General features: G+C 34.4%; 1 protein-coding gene across 2 annotated transcripts in view; it reads left to right on the forward strand.

Annotated features, from left to right (window-relative positions):
- Positions 1-15,783, forward strand: part of LOC149803602 (DNA-directed RNA polymerase III subunit RPC1-like) — a 129,294-nt gene that overhangs the window by 40,619 nt on the left and 72,892 nt on the right. For both annotated transcript variants that reach the window (XM_089953349.1, XM_089953350.1), the window contains exons 13-18: positions 2,243-2,383; positions 5,689-5,758; positions 7,503-7,630; positions 9,742-9,877; positions 12,192-12,356; positions 14,284-14,368. In XM_089953349.1, coding sequence (XP_089809475.1) covers positions 2,243-2,383; positions 5,689-5,758; positions 7,503-7,630; positions 9,742-9,877; positions 12,192-12,356; positions 14,284-14,368 — 725 coding nt within the window. The remainder of the gene's footprint in view (positions 1-2,242; positions 2,384-5,688; positions 5,759-7,502; positions 7,631-9,741; positions 9,878-12,191; positions 12,357-14,283; positions 14,369-15,783) is intronic.

Consider the following 15,783-nt stretch of genomic DNA (forward strand, 5'->3'; position numbering starts at 1 on the left):
AACAAGCCATTGAGCTGCATAAAGTTTGGAACTAGAATTTGTTCAACTGTACTAATGGTTAATAAAGTCTGCGTATACTTTACAAACTTTTCAGTTGATCATAACGTTTATTGTCGATGCGTAAAACTTTTAATTACGTTTTCCAACTTTACAATAGCAGTTATTGATATTTTGTTACGCCTTACTGAAAACTGGTCATCTTGCGGAACAAAACTAGTCAGTCTTACGGAACAAAATCAACTCCTTACTGAGACAGACTTGTCAGGGTTGGCAGGTCTGAGATCTGTATGTGGTCTAAGCTTCTCACACTGAGGAGTACATCATGCACCAGCAGATCTCTATGTGGTTGAGTCTCATCACAGTGGAGGGTGCATCATGCTATACACTAGAAGATTTATATAGCCCCACACCCTTCACGATGGAGAGTAAATCATGTCATACACTACAAGATCTGTATAGCCACACACCCATCATGATGGAGAGTAAATCATGTCATACACTAGAAGATCGATATGGCCCCACACCCTTCACGATGGAGAGTACATCATGTCATACATTAGAAGATCTATACACCAATACATACACTAGAAGATTTATATAGCTGAAAGTTATCCTGAGTGGAGAGTGCATCATGTCATACACTAGAAGATCGATATGGTGTTTGGGGGTACATGATATGATACACTAGATGATATATATGGCATTTGGGAGTACATCATGTCATATATCAGACACCAACAGATCAAGATGACTATAAGCTTCTCTTTGTGAATATGTCATATCATGCCAGTCATGCATAATGGACACCATGTCCCACAAAAAAGGAAATTCAATATGCCAGAAGTGGCACCAATGAAATGGATATGGTGTTATGTGTGTGTGTGTGTATATATATATATATATATATATATATATAACACACGTGTGTGTGTGTGTATACTTTTGCAAAACTCTTGAGTTTTTTAAAAATTAATTGCGTACTTGACATATCTCATTTTATTTCTTGGGTTAGACTGGTACTCAGCTCTGATTTTAGCTATGTATGCCCATATAGTTTTTCTCAGGAAGGTTAAACAGTCTAATCTTAGTATTGTAATAACCTCAGTGAAAATATTAAACAAATGTTTCAAAACAAACAAACTTTAAACGTATTGTTCCCTACACAGGAAGTTAAAGAGTCTCTAAATGTTTTAGACAATGTCACATGACCTGTGGATATGCTTCTTCTTTATTGGTCATAATTTGGACTTGTCACTCATTTGATATAAAAAGATGCAATGCATGTATAGAGGATCCCTTATATGAAGAGCTTGGATTTATAAACTTCTGCTTATAACAAAGCACAGGGTACATTCCAAATGATAATAAAAACTATGTGTTTTCTACAACTTTCAACAATTATTTTTAAGTAATAAATTTATTGGTCTATACAGTTTCATTAAATGTTTTGTTAAGTGTACAGAATCACATATATGTGACAAAACCAGTATCTCAAACCAGTAGATTTACAAATTCTGATAAGTAGATTTGTTATTGGCATAAATTTTATGTTTTTCAAGGGTATTGGAAACAAAATAAATGCTTTTTTGCCATAAAAGAGCAGCAAGTTATGAATGTAAATTGGATTTTGATTCTGATGTTACAATAATTAATGTGAGTCATTATATTGTCAATTACTTTTAATGAAAAAGCAGAGGTTGTTTATTTTATAGTTCACTGCAAAGATTTTTTAATAGTATCCCATTTAGCATTTTTAGTTTCCTTCACAAGGTTTCTGCTTGATGACCACTGATCACATTCACTGTAATTATTAAGTTTTACACTCTACAGGCTCTCAGTAGTTCTTTGGTCCAGATTTCCCCCTGAATCACTTTGTATTTGGCAAAGAATGTCTTCTTTATCAGCTTTAGAATGTTGTAATGACAGGACAACTCTGCTCAGCCTGCAGAGAACTTGTCAGACCTTATCATCAGTACTTATAAACGTATATATTTTTTAGGCATAGAATTTCATGAGTTTTTCATGCTTTTAACCACATTTTCATTGTGATGACATTTGTATCCTGTCAGCAGATTTCTGATTATTGCTTCAAAAGCTGGTTTAATTTGTAATTGCAGATGTGATGCATTCTTGATGTTGGCCTTAAAGCAATTATTAGATCATCTGATATTCATTATATATTTTGAACAGTTACAAACAAATGGACTGCATCTAGTAACACTTAAAATTTGTGTCTTTGTAGGCCAAAGTGATGCCCAACAGAACATTTCGTTTCAATGAGTGCTGCTGTACCCCGTTCAATGCAGATTTTGATGGAGATGAGATGAATCTACACCTTCCACAGACAGAGGAGGCAAAAGCCGAAGCTCTTATTCTCATGGGGGTAATGAAGATTAGCATTTGATGTTTATATTGTGAATCATTATATTTTTCTTCAGTATCAACCACAGATAAGGTTTCTAATTGAATCACCTCTACAAAGTAGAGGAGAATTATTGTTCTACCCAAGGCATCTGTTTAAGTGGCCTCACAAAAAAAAGTATAGAAACATGGAAGACTCATTGCATCTCAACTGTTCTACATCTCAACTGCACTACATCATAGGCAAAGTACCTGCCTCCAGTAGATTGACTAAGGGGGAAAACTTTGTGCATACATGTGTGTTATTTGTACATTCTCGGTTAAGTCTTTGTGTTTAGCTTAGGTTTGCTTCTTTGTACCCAGTATATATACTGTTATACCTGGAATCTTGAAACTTGATGATGGATGCAACTTGACATGTACTATACTCTAATCACAAAAGTAGTTCACTTTGACCCATATTTCATGCTTCTGTGACTTGGGTTAAATTTTGTTCTTCAAATATGTTTCCCGATCTTAATTTAATATGGATCCATTAGCAACAGAAATGCTCAGAATGCTTGCCACGATGGAAGGCAGGCAAGAGTGGTCACCCCATAGCTAGTTAGAGGGATTGATGCCAGATTTTCTCAGTTCATCAGTTACTATTTCTACTCATGCAAGGAAAGGTTCTTTTTCAAGGTCTTACAAATATTGAATCCACTTTGCACCTATTCTTCAAGTGAACAATTTGGTAGGGTTTCCTCACACCAGAGATGTTTACTTCACTTGTCTAAATTCATCATACAGTAAAGATATCATCGCCATTTTGATTGCCTACCTGAGGGTCTATAGTTCTTCATTCCATTTCAGTACTCAGTGGTGTCTGTTAATTTGATCAAGCTAATTCATACTTCCACCTCAACCTTCACTTCAATCTGTGCCCACATTGGGGGTGGGGTGGGGTGTTGACCTTTCATATGCCAGTTTGCAATGAAGAGGAGTACAAGATTCCAGCTCTTGTCTTGACTGCCAAACCCAAAAGGTTGGGCAATTAATGCTCTTTCCCTGTACTAGAATGGTCTTCCTGCATATATCCTTTTACCCCAACCCAATAATTGCACAAGTCTTGTGAATAATGAGGGAATTGGAATACCATCTAGAGAGATGCCATCATCTACAATTTTGGCAGAGTTTCTCTGATTTTCTTGACAAAACTCCCCACTTTATTGTATATGTCATTTTGTCCAATTTCTTATATAAATGGTACCCATGTTCTATTTGTTTTCTGATCCTTCAGGAAGAATATTTCAGAATATATTTCCAGATTCAAACATCACCAATAAGTATGAGTAAAGAGAATATTCCAGTAATGAGATAGCTTAAATGTGGCAATTTAGTTAGAGTTATGATGCCAGTTCTTTCTTGAAATGCATATTGTGAAAGGATTTTCAGCATTGAAACTAGGACAAAAATAAAATGTAGACTACAGATACACTGAGCTCACTAGCTACACACAAATCAGCTGTCTGCATGCAGGGAGTGTGCTTGCCTATCAAATCCATCCAAACAGATTCAAGAGCAGAAATTATTTTTTAGTTTTGTTTTTCTCATGAAATAGACTAAAGTCATAAAGTAGGAATAAAAGACATCTAAGAATGAGTTATTGTGTCATTTTTGTAATATTATTATGGTGTCATACATTGTTTGCAAATTCTCACAAGATTTCTCTTAAGCTCCCATGATTTTGGTATAAGGAAGGAACCCATCGATTATGGGCTCAAAGGCCAAGGTCAAGGTCACATGGACTGAAGGAAGGAAACCTGTTACCACACCATAACTTAATAAGTATACCTGAGATTTTGACCAGACATTGTAAATGGCTTGCATTTGAGACAAGACAGCACCTAATGATTTTGGGTTCCTAAAGGTTAAAAGTTGGGGTAACTGACACTTAGAAGAAAAATGGTTTCTCAATATCTTTAGTTCTGTACCACCTACTTTGGCAAACTTTATGGATGGCTTGCATTGAAGACAAGGAAGATACATGTCCATCTAGATGTCAAACAGTTATAGGTGCTGAAGGAAGGAAAAACAATTTCCACTAAATGTCTTAAATTTGACTAAAATTCGTAGATGACATTTGAGACAAGAAATGCACTTGTTGATTTTGGTTTTAATGGTCACAGATCAGTGTCAAAGTCCAAGAAGGAAGAATGTCTACACATAACTGAAATCCTTTGTCACAAACCATTGCCATATTTTTTGGAGGGCTTGCATTTGAGACAAGAAGTGTACCAATCACTTTTGTGGGTTAATAGCTCTAAGGTCAAGGGCACTGTCACTCAAATTGTAAGTTGATTTCTGCACAATGTCTGTACTTGCATCTACGAAGTTTGTGTATGGCTTAAGTTATATGTTAGAAAAGTCCAAGGTCAATGTCACTGAAAGAAGTAAAGTGGCTTCTGCACAATAACATTAGTTCTATATCATATAATCTGCCCATTCTTGGTGCATGACATGCAATTTGACTTAGGAAGAAACCTATTGATTAGAAGATAAAAAAAAAATCAATGGTCACCACATGAAAAATGAAAAATGGTTTCAGCTCAAAGGTTTCAGTTCTTGACCATTTACCTTAAATGGAGTGTGATATAGGATTGCAGTTAAGGAATAAAGTCTGTTAATTTTGGGTCAGATGTCAAGATTGTGGTGACTTAAAGTGAGATTGGTTTGGTACAATAACTTTTGTTCTAGAGTAAGATCACTGACCAATCTTTATGGATGGCATACACTTAGGATAAAATAAAAACCTATGGACTTTATGGTCCCAATGTGAAGGTCATCTTAAGTCAACTAAGAACATAATTGTTCTGCTCATTAAGTTTAGTTCAAGAATACATACTTTGAGTAAAGGTCAATTTTCTTGAGACCCATTGATCAATAATTTCAAGAGTCAGCCATGCCCTACTAGTGCCTACCTGGAGGACTGTTAAAAACGGTATTTGTATCATGTATCATTAAGGGTCCTCTTGTTAAAATGAAAGGAGCTGCCTAATCCCCTAATAATCAGTTCTAGAATAGACCCCATACGGGGATCATGTAAAGTACAAGTTCTGTACACTGGCTGTTGACAGTCACTTAAGTGTTGACTGACATACATTTGATATAAATAAAATTAATAATACAGCTCTGAGAGGTGATAATTCTTGTTGTATGTAAATACTATGAAATATAGTTCACAGTATCCACTTGTCTGAAGCTGAATTTGTGGGCGCATCTAAGTTTATCAGATTTTTTAAAATGTAATGCCATTAAATTAAATGATATTTTTTAAATCCATTTCAGTCAAAATCCAACATTATAACCCCAAGGAATGGAGAACCCTTAATTGCTGCCATTCAAGATTTCATCACAGGTGAGATTGGATATTAGTACAAAAGGAACAGGAGCATCCTAGCATGGAGACCATATTCTTCCCTCTCGTACTAAAAATTGCAAAACCTTGAAATAACAGCTGTTGAATTTGGTTGAATGCATCCTAACATCAGGTCCTTTTAAGATTGTACAAATGGTGCCTTTCTACTGCCACTACAGAAGGAAAGGGGTGGTGGCTTTAAATGACTCATTGAAAACATTTTGACCATTTTAAATTAATTTGGTTGGGTATCCTGATGCCTTTCTGGTGCCATTACAGAATGTTGGGAAAAACTTAAATGAATCCTTGAAAACAAACATTTGACTATTTTAAACCAATTTGAGAGAGCATCCATGCATCAAGACAATTCAAGTTTGTCTAAACAATATGGATCTATTATCAGATAAGGCTTTTATGCCAAATAAAGACAAACAGCTTCAGACAATTATTTTGACCAATTTGGGCATCAGACAAGACTTGTGTTTCTAAATAAAAACTAACATCTGCAGACAGTTATTTTGACCAAACTGCGCATCAGACAAGACTTCTGTTTCTAAATAAAGACAAACAGCTTCAGACAATTATTTTGACCAAATTGCGCATCAGACAAGACTTCTGTTTCTAAAAAAAAACAAGTTGCTTCAGACAGAAATATTTGGATCAAATTGGGCAACTTCCCAGATTCATGAACTTTTAAGTTTGTACAAATGATGCTTCTATAACTAACAGTGGAAAAAAGCTCAGAATGACTTTTAAAAAAAGTGTGACCAGTTTGCGAATATGTTTGACAACATTAAGATTTGTACAAATAATACAGAAGTGCATTCAGATTTTGGCAGTTGATACTGAAGTGCAAAACTTCAAAAAAGGTTTAGACCATCTTGGACCAAATTTTAGCAGAAAACATCTGGTCTCAAGGCCATTTAAATTCTGTTTAAAAGATATTAAGTGGTTGTTATGAAAACAAGAAGAAAAAAAAACTTAACAACAGCTTTCAAAAATGACTTTACCATTTTTAATTAGAAGAAGAATATCCAATGATATTTTTGTAGGAATGAATGTACATATCAAAGATACGATAGCTTATATGCTATGTATGCAGTTGATTTTTATGAGATCTAACGCACCAAAGAGTGAAACAGAATAATACATCTGTTAATATTATACCCCATATATCTTATGTAATTTTATTTTTAAAATATTTCTACATATATTGTGTTATTGTTTTAGATGTACTTGTAGGGTATTTTATTATTTTACATTCATTATGTAACTCTATGTTGCACATTATAAAGTTTATATTGTTCTGTGTATTTAATATTTTAACAGATTTAGTTGATTTGGATGATTTTATGGGGGGAAAAAACCCTCCACTACATGTAACTGTTGTCAGATGTAACATAGAAGAAACTGAAAATATTTAAGGTTTACAAGACCAAAACATATCAGTGCAAATACAGTCAGGGCTGTTTCATTTAAACGTACATGCTACCCAGGGAAGGCAGTTTTTAAAAAAGTATATTCCAGGGTACTTTGATTTCACAGAGTTCATATTAAAATGATCAGAAATTTTCTCAATTGCATCTATGGATGAGTACCCACTTTAAAAGTGCCTGGCTCCCATGTATGTTTTAATGGAACAGCCTTCATTATTAAAGTATAATACAACATTTAGCAGTGAATTTCTTTCTCCCTCTTGTACTATATTATAAAGATATTTTTTAATATCAATTTGTTCATCCAGGTGCTTATCTGATCACACAGAAGGATGTGTTCTTTGACAGAGCAAGGACATGTCAGCTGCTTTCATCGATGTTGACTGCTTTAGACCAGTCAATGAAGATTGATTTACCTCCCCCTGCTATTTGGAAGGCAAGTTCCCAGCTACGATCAGATTTTATTACTGAAACATTCACAGCAGTTGTTGCTTGGATGAAATTTTATTATATTCCTTTCCTAATTTTGTTATATGCTGGTGATAAGGCAGAGTGTATGTTACGTTTTTAGGCTCAAATAAACAGCAACACAAGAAAGAGTGAAAATAACAGGCTTTGAAAATATAACCAATAATTTTTTCCCTGGAAAATCACTTTAAAAATGAAGAAAAAAAACTTAGGTTTTAAGAATCAGATCCAAAAATAATCCAAGAGTAATCCATGAATAAGAAGTCCTAATAATAAAATGTTCTAATGATTTCAAGTTCGAGTCTCGACGAAGAATCCAAGAGGGAAGGCAATAACATATGCTGTATCCTGTATTGTGTTGAAGTCTACAGTTCCTCTGAGAAACACAAGAAATAATCCGGTGTTTGAATTAATGAAATTTCTTTGTTCAAAAATTCTGCATGAGCACTCAAAATATTTCCAGAGAAACGAATTAATCTTTTAGAGAACAAATAATTCAAATAAAAATTATAACTCCAACTGACACAACAGACACTTTCCAGTGTAAAAGCCCAACTGAGATTTTTTCTCTAAAACAATGGTTATACAGTAATTTTGAAGCGCAGAATGGGTGCCTGTATGAGGGTCACATGATCATGTTTACATCACATACTCAAAACATGGCCCTGACGAAAACCAATCATTTTACTCTTTAAAAAAAAAGTTGTTTACTTCACTAAAAACTGTTTACAAGCCTAGGGTCACATATCCAATACAGCCTCGATTTCACGATTATCATTCACACATTAAAAATGAATAAATAAAAAAGTTTACTTGACCCCCCCCCAATCAAGGCCAAGAACTAAGTCAAAATTAGAAACAGTGTTTCTAATATTAGGTATTGATGAAAAGATTTAGGTCAAACTGAATCTTCTGGAAAATATCAAATTCCTAGTAAACAAAACTACATTATTTTGACATATAATGAAATTAAAAAATAAAAAGATTTTAAAACTTACAAACAATTAAATCAGATATAAATGAAATCAAGTATATATAACAGTATTATGTTATTTTGTTCAGACTGTTAATTTGTCTGTGTTGGTTCTACACCATGTACTTTGACAAAGCTTTGTGAATGACTTGTACTTTGGGTACAGGAGAAACTGAATTGAATTGGGGTGAAAGAGATTAAAGGTCAGGGTCATGGGGACTCAAAGAAGAAATATGGTATTTTGTTACCAGATTTGGTATTTTGGAGTTTCTCAATAATATCAATGATGGTTTTGATACTCACCAGTTATAAAGAAGAAAGAGTCTTATCTTGGATTCCTCGAACTTCTTTTTAGCCAGTAAAGTGTCAACTTCTTTGAGGAACTTTTTTTCTAAGTTGTTTTTTCTATTTGTCATTTATACTTAAATGAAATGGGCATTGAGCAAATTACTGTATACAAAAAAATGCTGCATTCAGAATTGTAAAATTCATTCAGAATATGCCCTTTGAATTGATTTATGACTTGATGTTAAGATTATTAATATCTCAGAATATGCCCTTTGAATTGATTTATGACTTGATGTTAAGATTATTAATATCAAAATACTCTTCCATGTGTTTTGGTGTTCAGGCACTGTATGTACACCAGACAAATGCACTACATGGGAACTTTATATGTACTGTTTGAACTTTTTCTTTATGCAATTATTGTAGTCCATTAACAACATAGTTTGAAAAATCATAGTGATTATGAATGAAGAAGGAGTATTATATATACTCGTTTTTTAGATGAATCCAACTGCAAACTGCACAGACCAGCACAGTATGCACAGTTTGTGATGAGTAAACAGTAGATTAAACAACACAGACCCTAATCTGCAGGTGTTACAGCAGATCAGGATCTTTGTTGTGTGCAGTTTGACTTGACTTCTAAGCGAGTACATACGATACTAGAACTAATTCAGCATTCATCAAATGTACCCTTTTGTGCTCTAAAATATAGTGCTACAAATTAGATAGTGTATGTCAGTATGGAATAGCTTGTAAAAGGATTTCACAATGTATTGGGTTTACTTGGAAAACGGTAGAAATGTTTTGTGTTTCAGCCCTGCAAGCTGTGGACAGGGAAGCAGATATTTAGCATTTTATTACGACCTAATAAGGACTCCCCAGTGAAGGCACAACTCCGCACCAAGGGGAAAAACTATACTAAAGATGAAGACCTTTGCAGCAATGACTCTTGTAAGACTTGTTTCAATTTTTGTCATCATGGGTTGAAAAGTTCAGTTAATCCGCTCGATCAGTAATGCATACCATTATTGACATTTCAAACTTAATTAACAACTAAAAGTTTAATATAGTTTTGCTATGCAAAGCATGGTCACCGTCACATACTTGGGCATATATTTGTTGATGAAACAATTTTCAGGCCAACATTTATGTCACTGTAAAAAATAATATGAAAAGCTACTGAATTTGTGTTTGTGTAATCAAACCAGGCATATTTTAATATGTTTTTATAGGAGAACAAATTGAACATCATTTAATTCATTGCAGAGACTCATACCTGTTTATTTTTCCCCTCCAAGATATTGGTGGAACCTTGTCTATCCATCTGTCACATCTTGGCTAACTTTTGCTTTTATATCCATTTTCAGGTATTGTGATAGGACATATTGATTCAGTGGTTATATTTCATAGACCAGGAGAGCTTATGGGATGGCCTGTAGTCTGTGGTCCATTGTCTGTAGCCTGATGTCTATCCATTCATAATATGTTTGTTAACACTACTAAACTACTTGGACAATTACCATGAAATAAACACACATTCATATCAAGGTCTAAGTTGGTCCTAAAGGAAACTGGTGGGTGCTGTTATGATATCCAGTATGGCCACCACTGCAACCATCTTGAAAATCTGATAATTGATACTCCTCCTGGATCATAAATCAGTTCGAAGGGAATGTTTAGAATGCTGTTGTTTTGTAGGTTTTAACGCCATTTTTCACACACGATAGGCTGTACATGGTGGCCAGTAATAACGGTGGAGGATTAACCCAGGAAAATCCCGGAAAGAACCACTGACCCATGAGAAGCTACTGGCAAGCTTTCTCACATACCCACATTGGCTGAATCAGAGACTCAAACCCACGCAGACAGAGGTGAGATGGCAGTGATCCGTAACGGAGAGCGCTTTAGACCACTCGGCCACTCAAGGCCCCGTTTAGAATGAATTTTACAAGTCATATCAACATGGGAGTTTCACTAAAAGACTTTGTATGATGTCCAGTTTGTCCTTAATGAAAATGATGCTGAGCTAACTTCCAGTATTGCTATCACAGGAACGATCTTGAAAATCTTCCTTCTCCTGAACAGAAAGTCACATTGACATGGTCTTCTCCAGTACTCTTAATCTCTCTATGGGTAAACGAACACCATCTATGTATTAGACAAATAACATCGTAAACAGACATTAAGTAGAAATTTAAAATGAGAACTAGGTGATGCAGATGATTCATGATTAGCTGTGGCACACACCAAGTCCCATAACCAGTTACTTTATAAAAAAGTTACTTTTCCATAACTTTATCGCCAACATAGCAGGTTACATGTACAGAGATCATATCATGAGTGGTTTTGCTGTGCATTTTTATACAGATGTTGAATCATTCATATGTGATACAGATGACTTATTTTTGTATAGATTTCAAGATTCTCACTTGAAAATTCACTGGGTACAGATGTCATTCACAGTGATGGTGTGAACGAACTATAGATGAGCTTTTTATACAATTTGGCTTGTCAGCTCTCTTTCAGATAGATTTATTGCCTCTGACAATTAATTTTCTTTCCTGTAGCATAACTTTACTATGAAATATTACATTTCAGACAAAGTTATTATGCACCTAGATATTGATGAGATATTGAATGATTTAATTTAGAAGAGTTATATCACATGAATGCTCATTTTCTCCAAACTTTAGTTTTCCAACAGAAGTTCTTTTTAAGTACCAAAATGTAGAGATCAAGGCCCTTTGTGATGCACTTATCACTACCACCTCAAGTTTTACTTGTATCAAATGGCAAGCAAACCAAATGCCACAGATGTGCATCCATATACCCATTTCTATGTCTATGATCAACCCTTATTATTTTATTTGAATGTAATGGTATATCCTCTGTGCATTTCTCGAGTGATGTCATATTTTGCAGTAAGTTTGAGTCTTGGGATAATAAAATGATGCAGATCTTACACCTAATATGGACACCAGGATGGCCATCTTGAAAATCTTGTCATAGTTACTCAGAATGGCAGTTCAGATCAACATGGGATTTTCACCACAAGACTTATGATATCTACTTGATTTTAAATGAAAATGGTGCCAATAGTATGGTCACCACACTGGTCATCTTGAAAATCTTGTTATTGCTAAAGAATATCAGAGATGGTTTCAATACTCAACAGTTAAAAAGAACAAAAACCCCAGCCTTATCTTGGAATCCTGAAATTTCTATTTGGCCAGTAGAGCACTAGTTTTTTGTTTCTTGTTTACAGTTGTCGTGATCCAGAACAGTGAGCTTTTATGTGGATCTATGGACAAAGGAACGCTGGGATCGGGATCCAAGAGTAATATTTTTTATGTTATCCTGCGGGACTTTGGAGAATCACATGCAGCTGATGTTATGTCAAGACTGGCCAGATTAGCTTCTGCATTTCTTAGTGAGTTTTCTTTCAGAATACTTGTATTTCATCACTCTAGGAGAAAACAAAAGATCCTGTGCAAATATTCACATGTTCAATACTGAAACATTGCATAAGGCTGAAGTCCTTTCAATTCCACAAATGTACTTTGATTTAGTTGTTTTTAATCCTTCTGATAATAATGAGTATGATAAAATATTTAGATTGTTGGTGTGAAATACACTTTATCTTAATGCATTTTTACTAAATTCTTTAAAATGCCTGTATATTTTGTATCCTTATGCTCTCTCCTTAATTTCAGAAAATTGCTATAGTATCCTGATAATTATTCCAAATTATAATTTATGGTTGAAGCACATGACAAATTTTATTTATTTTACAAAATAAAAAGGAAAAATAGACCTTGAGTAATTAGTCATGATGGTTGTATTCAGTAGAAGCTGCAGGAATGGATTTTTTATGTGTAAGTTTAAATTATTATTTCACTACATTAAGTTTTTAGTATTGGCTAGATGGTTTGTTCTAGTACTTAAAAATGTGATATTCTACAGGTAATAGTAACAAGTCATTATCCCTGTTGTTGTCAATGATTTTCCTAAAAAATTACTGTTTTCTCTATATATTTGAGATCAAATCCCCTAAAAAAATCTGAAAGTTTTAAATATATTGCTTGGAGACCAGCTGGTTGGCTTTACATATGCTTATCTCTTGACATAGTGTATTATGTACAGACTGCGTCTGTTTGTTCACCTGTACATAAACTTTAAGTGTTCCGCAGAGATATTTAGTTGATGAATTGCATTTGGAGAAAGGAAGAAGCCTATAAGTTTCAGACTCGAAAGGTCAAAGGTGAAGGCTACAATGATTGAAGAAAGATAAATGGTTTATGCACAGAAATGTTAGTTCTACATCGCAGACAGGGACCAAACTTTGTGGATGGTTTAGAAATCATTGAATCTGGGATCAGAGGTTACTGACTGAAAGGAGGAATGGCTGCTGCATAGTAACATTAGTTCTACAGTCCATACCTAGACCAAACTTTGTGGAAAGTTTGCATTTGGGATAAAGAAGCTGCCTTTCCAGAATGCAATCAGAAGGTTAAAAGGCAAGGTCATGGTGTCTTGAAGAAGAAAAAGGGTCTTTTGCATATAAGTTTCATTTCTAAACCATGTACCTTCACTAAAGTTTGTGGATGACTTGCACAATAGGTAATTAAGAAGTCTGTTGATTTTGGAGGTCAAAAGGTCAAAGGTTAAGTTCAGTTCAAAAGAAGAAAAGTGGTTTTTGCATAATTTTGGCTAATGACCAAGGTTTGTTGGAGGGGTCTTACACTTAAGGTTTGGAAAAGGCTTATAGATGTTTGGGTCAAAAAAGTAAAAGTCATGGAAATTTGTTCTCTAAAAATAAAACGGTTTTGTAAAATAACTTTTACTTCCTGTTAGTTTCTTGACCGAACTTTGTTGATAAGTTGCACTTAAGGTAATAAAGAAACCTTGGGTTTTGTGGTCTAGATGTCAGATGTCATGGTCATGGTAAGCCGTAGGAAAAATAGTGGATTCTGCATGAGAAGTTTAGTTCAAGACTGCAAATCTTGAGTAAAGTCCATGTCACTGAGACCTACTCTATACTGTATATCTCTGCTTTCAAATGTTAAGTTTATCTACAATATATCAAGTTGTGTTGTGTGTCTCAGCTTGATATCTGAAAGCACTGATATTATATTACATAATTGTGCTATACTTCTCTGTATTAAATGACAGGAACTTGTGGCATTTTCAGACTTGATTGAATTTAAACTGCAAATAGGATAGCTTACTGCTTCAGCTTTATTTTCTGTTTTGGAAATTAACCACATAGATTATTAAAATAGCTTCATTTTGCACTTGCTAATATTTTGAATGCCCTTTTATTTGATCATTAAATAGTATTTGAAGTCTGTTTACAGGTAATAGAGGATTTTCTATTGGCATTGGTGATGTTACACCAGGTATTGGATTGTTGAAGGCCAAAAATCAGCTGCTCAAAGATGGGTAAGATATTTATCGCATTTGTTGCTTTCTTTATGCTTACCTATTTGAACCTGAGGCATTTGACACTTTTAGATATGAGATAATAGTATTTATGATTTACCTGCTTAAAATATGGAAGATACATTGGTATGAGATTCATTTACCTCTCTATTAATCCATATATTCATCTGTATGTCTGCTATCCTCATTGTTTCTCAAATCAGATTAATGTTAGGAATTAACTTCACTACTTCATAAATCCAGCCTTCCTGGATACAATAAACAATTTGTCTTTCCCATCTTTATACAATATAGTTCTGTATGCAGTGTAAATTTTACTCATATGCCTCCTAAAATCCATTAGATTTCTTAAGAATTTTCAGCCATCCAAGTGCAAAGGCTGTTTTGTTTTGGTATCTTTGCTTAAGTCACTTTGCACATTTGTCACCAACCTTGACATTTTTACATTTTTGTTGTTTGCATGCCATAATAACATTGTTATAAGTATTTGTTATTATTTTAATGCATTAATTCATGTACAGTTTGCATCTTTTATGGTTCGTTACATGATTTATTAATTTTTAGTAGTTCTGCTAGTCATAAACCAGAAGAACATAATGGACAGCCTGTTGTCCATATTTGACCCATCAGGTTTGTTAACAATACTCCTCCAAAACTTACTGGAGGATTGCCATGTAACTTTGCACAAACGTTCATTGCAGTGCCATGTTGGTCCTAACAAAAATGGTGCTGCTCAGACATCCAGTATGGCTTCAGTGATGGCCATGTTAAAAATCTTATACTACTTCTCTTGAGTGGATGGTCAAATTAAACTGGGTTTCCACTAAATGAGTTTTTATAATGTCTAGCCGATCCTAAATGAAAATTATGCTGATCTCCTGTACAGAATGGCTCCTTTTGCAGATGAAGATCTTGTTATAATTACCCCTCCTACACACATGGTTATACTGTCAGACATATTTTCACCAAAGTGGCAGCTATTTTGCGAACCTTATTGGTACTCCTTATCAACAGTCACATCAACATTGGGTTATAACCAAAAGATTTATTATTATGTCTAATTTGTCCTGAATAAAAATGGTACCCATCTAATATCCAGTATGGCCAGTGCTGTCACCATGTTGAAAATCTTGTTAGTGCCACTTTTCCTCATATTGACATGGGGTTTCACCAGACAACTTTTGATGATGTCTAGTTGGTTCTAGATAAAAATGGTGCCAATTCAACCTCCAATACAGCCATCATTGGGGTAATTTTGAAAATGTAGTTATTGTGGCTTCTAGATGGATGATCATATTAACATGGGGTTTTCATTAACAGATATTTTGTGATGCTTGCTTGGTTCTAAATGAAAATGGTACTGATCTGACATCCAGTATGGCTGCCACAGCAGCTACCATTAGACTCCCACTTTG

The sequence above is a fragment of the Sinohyriopsis cumingii genome, chromosome 3 (assembly GCF_028554795.1).
Source record: "Sinohyriopsis cumingii isolate HCF-2022 chromosome 3, ASM2855479v2, whole genome shotgun sequence".
NCBI lineage: Eukaryota > Metazoa > Mollusca > Bivalvia > Unionida > Unionidae > Sinohyriopsis > Sinohyriopsis cumingii.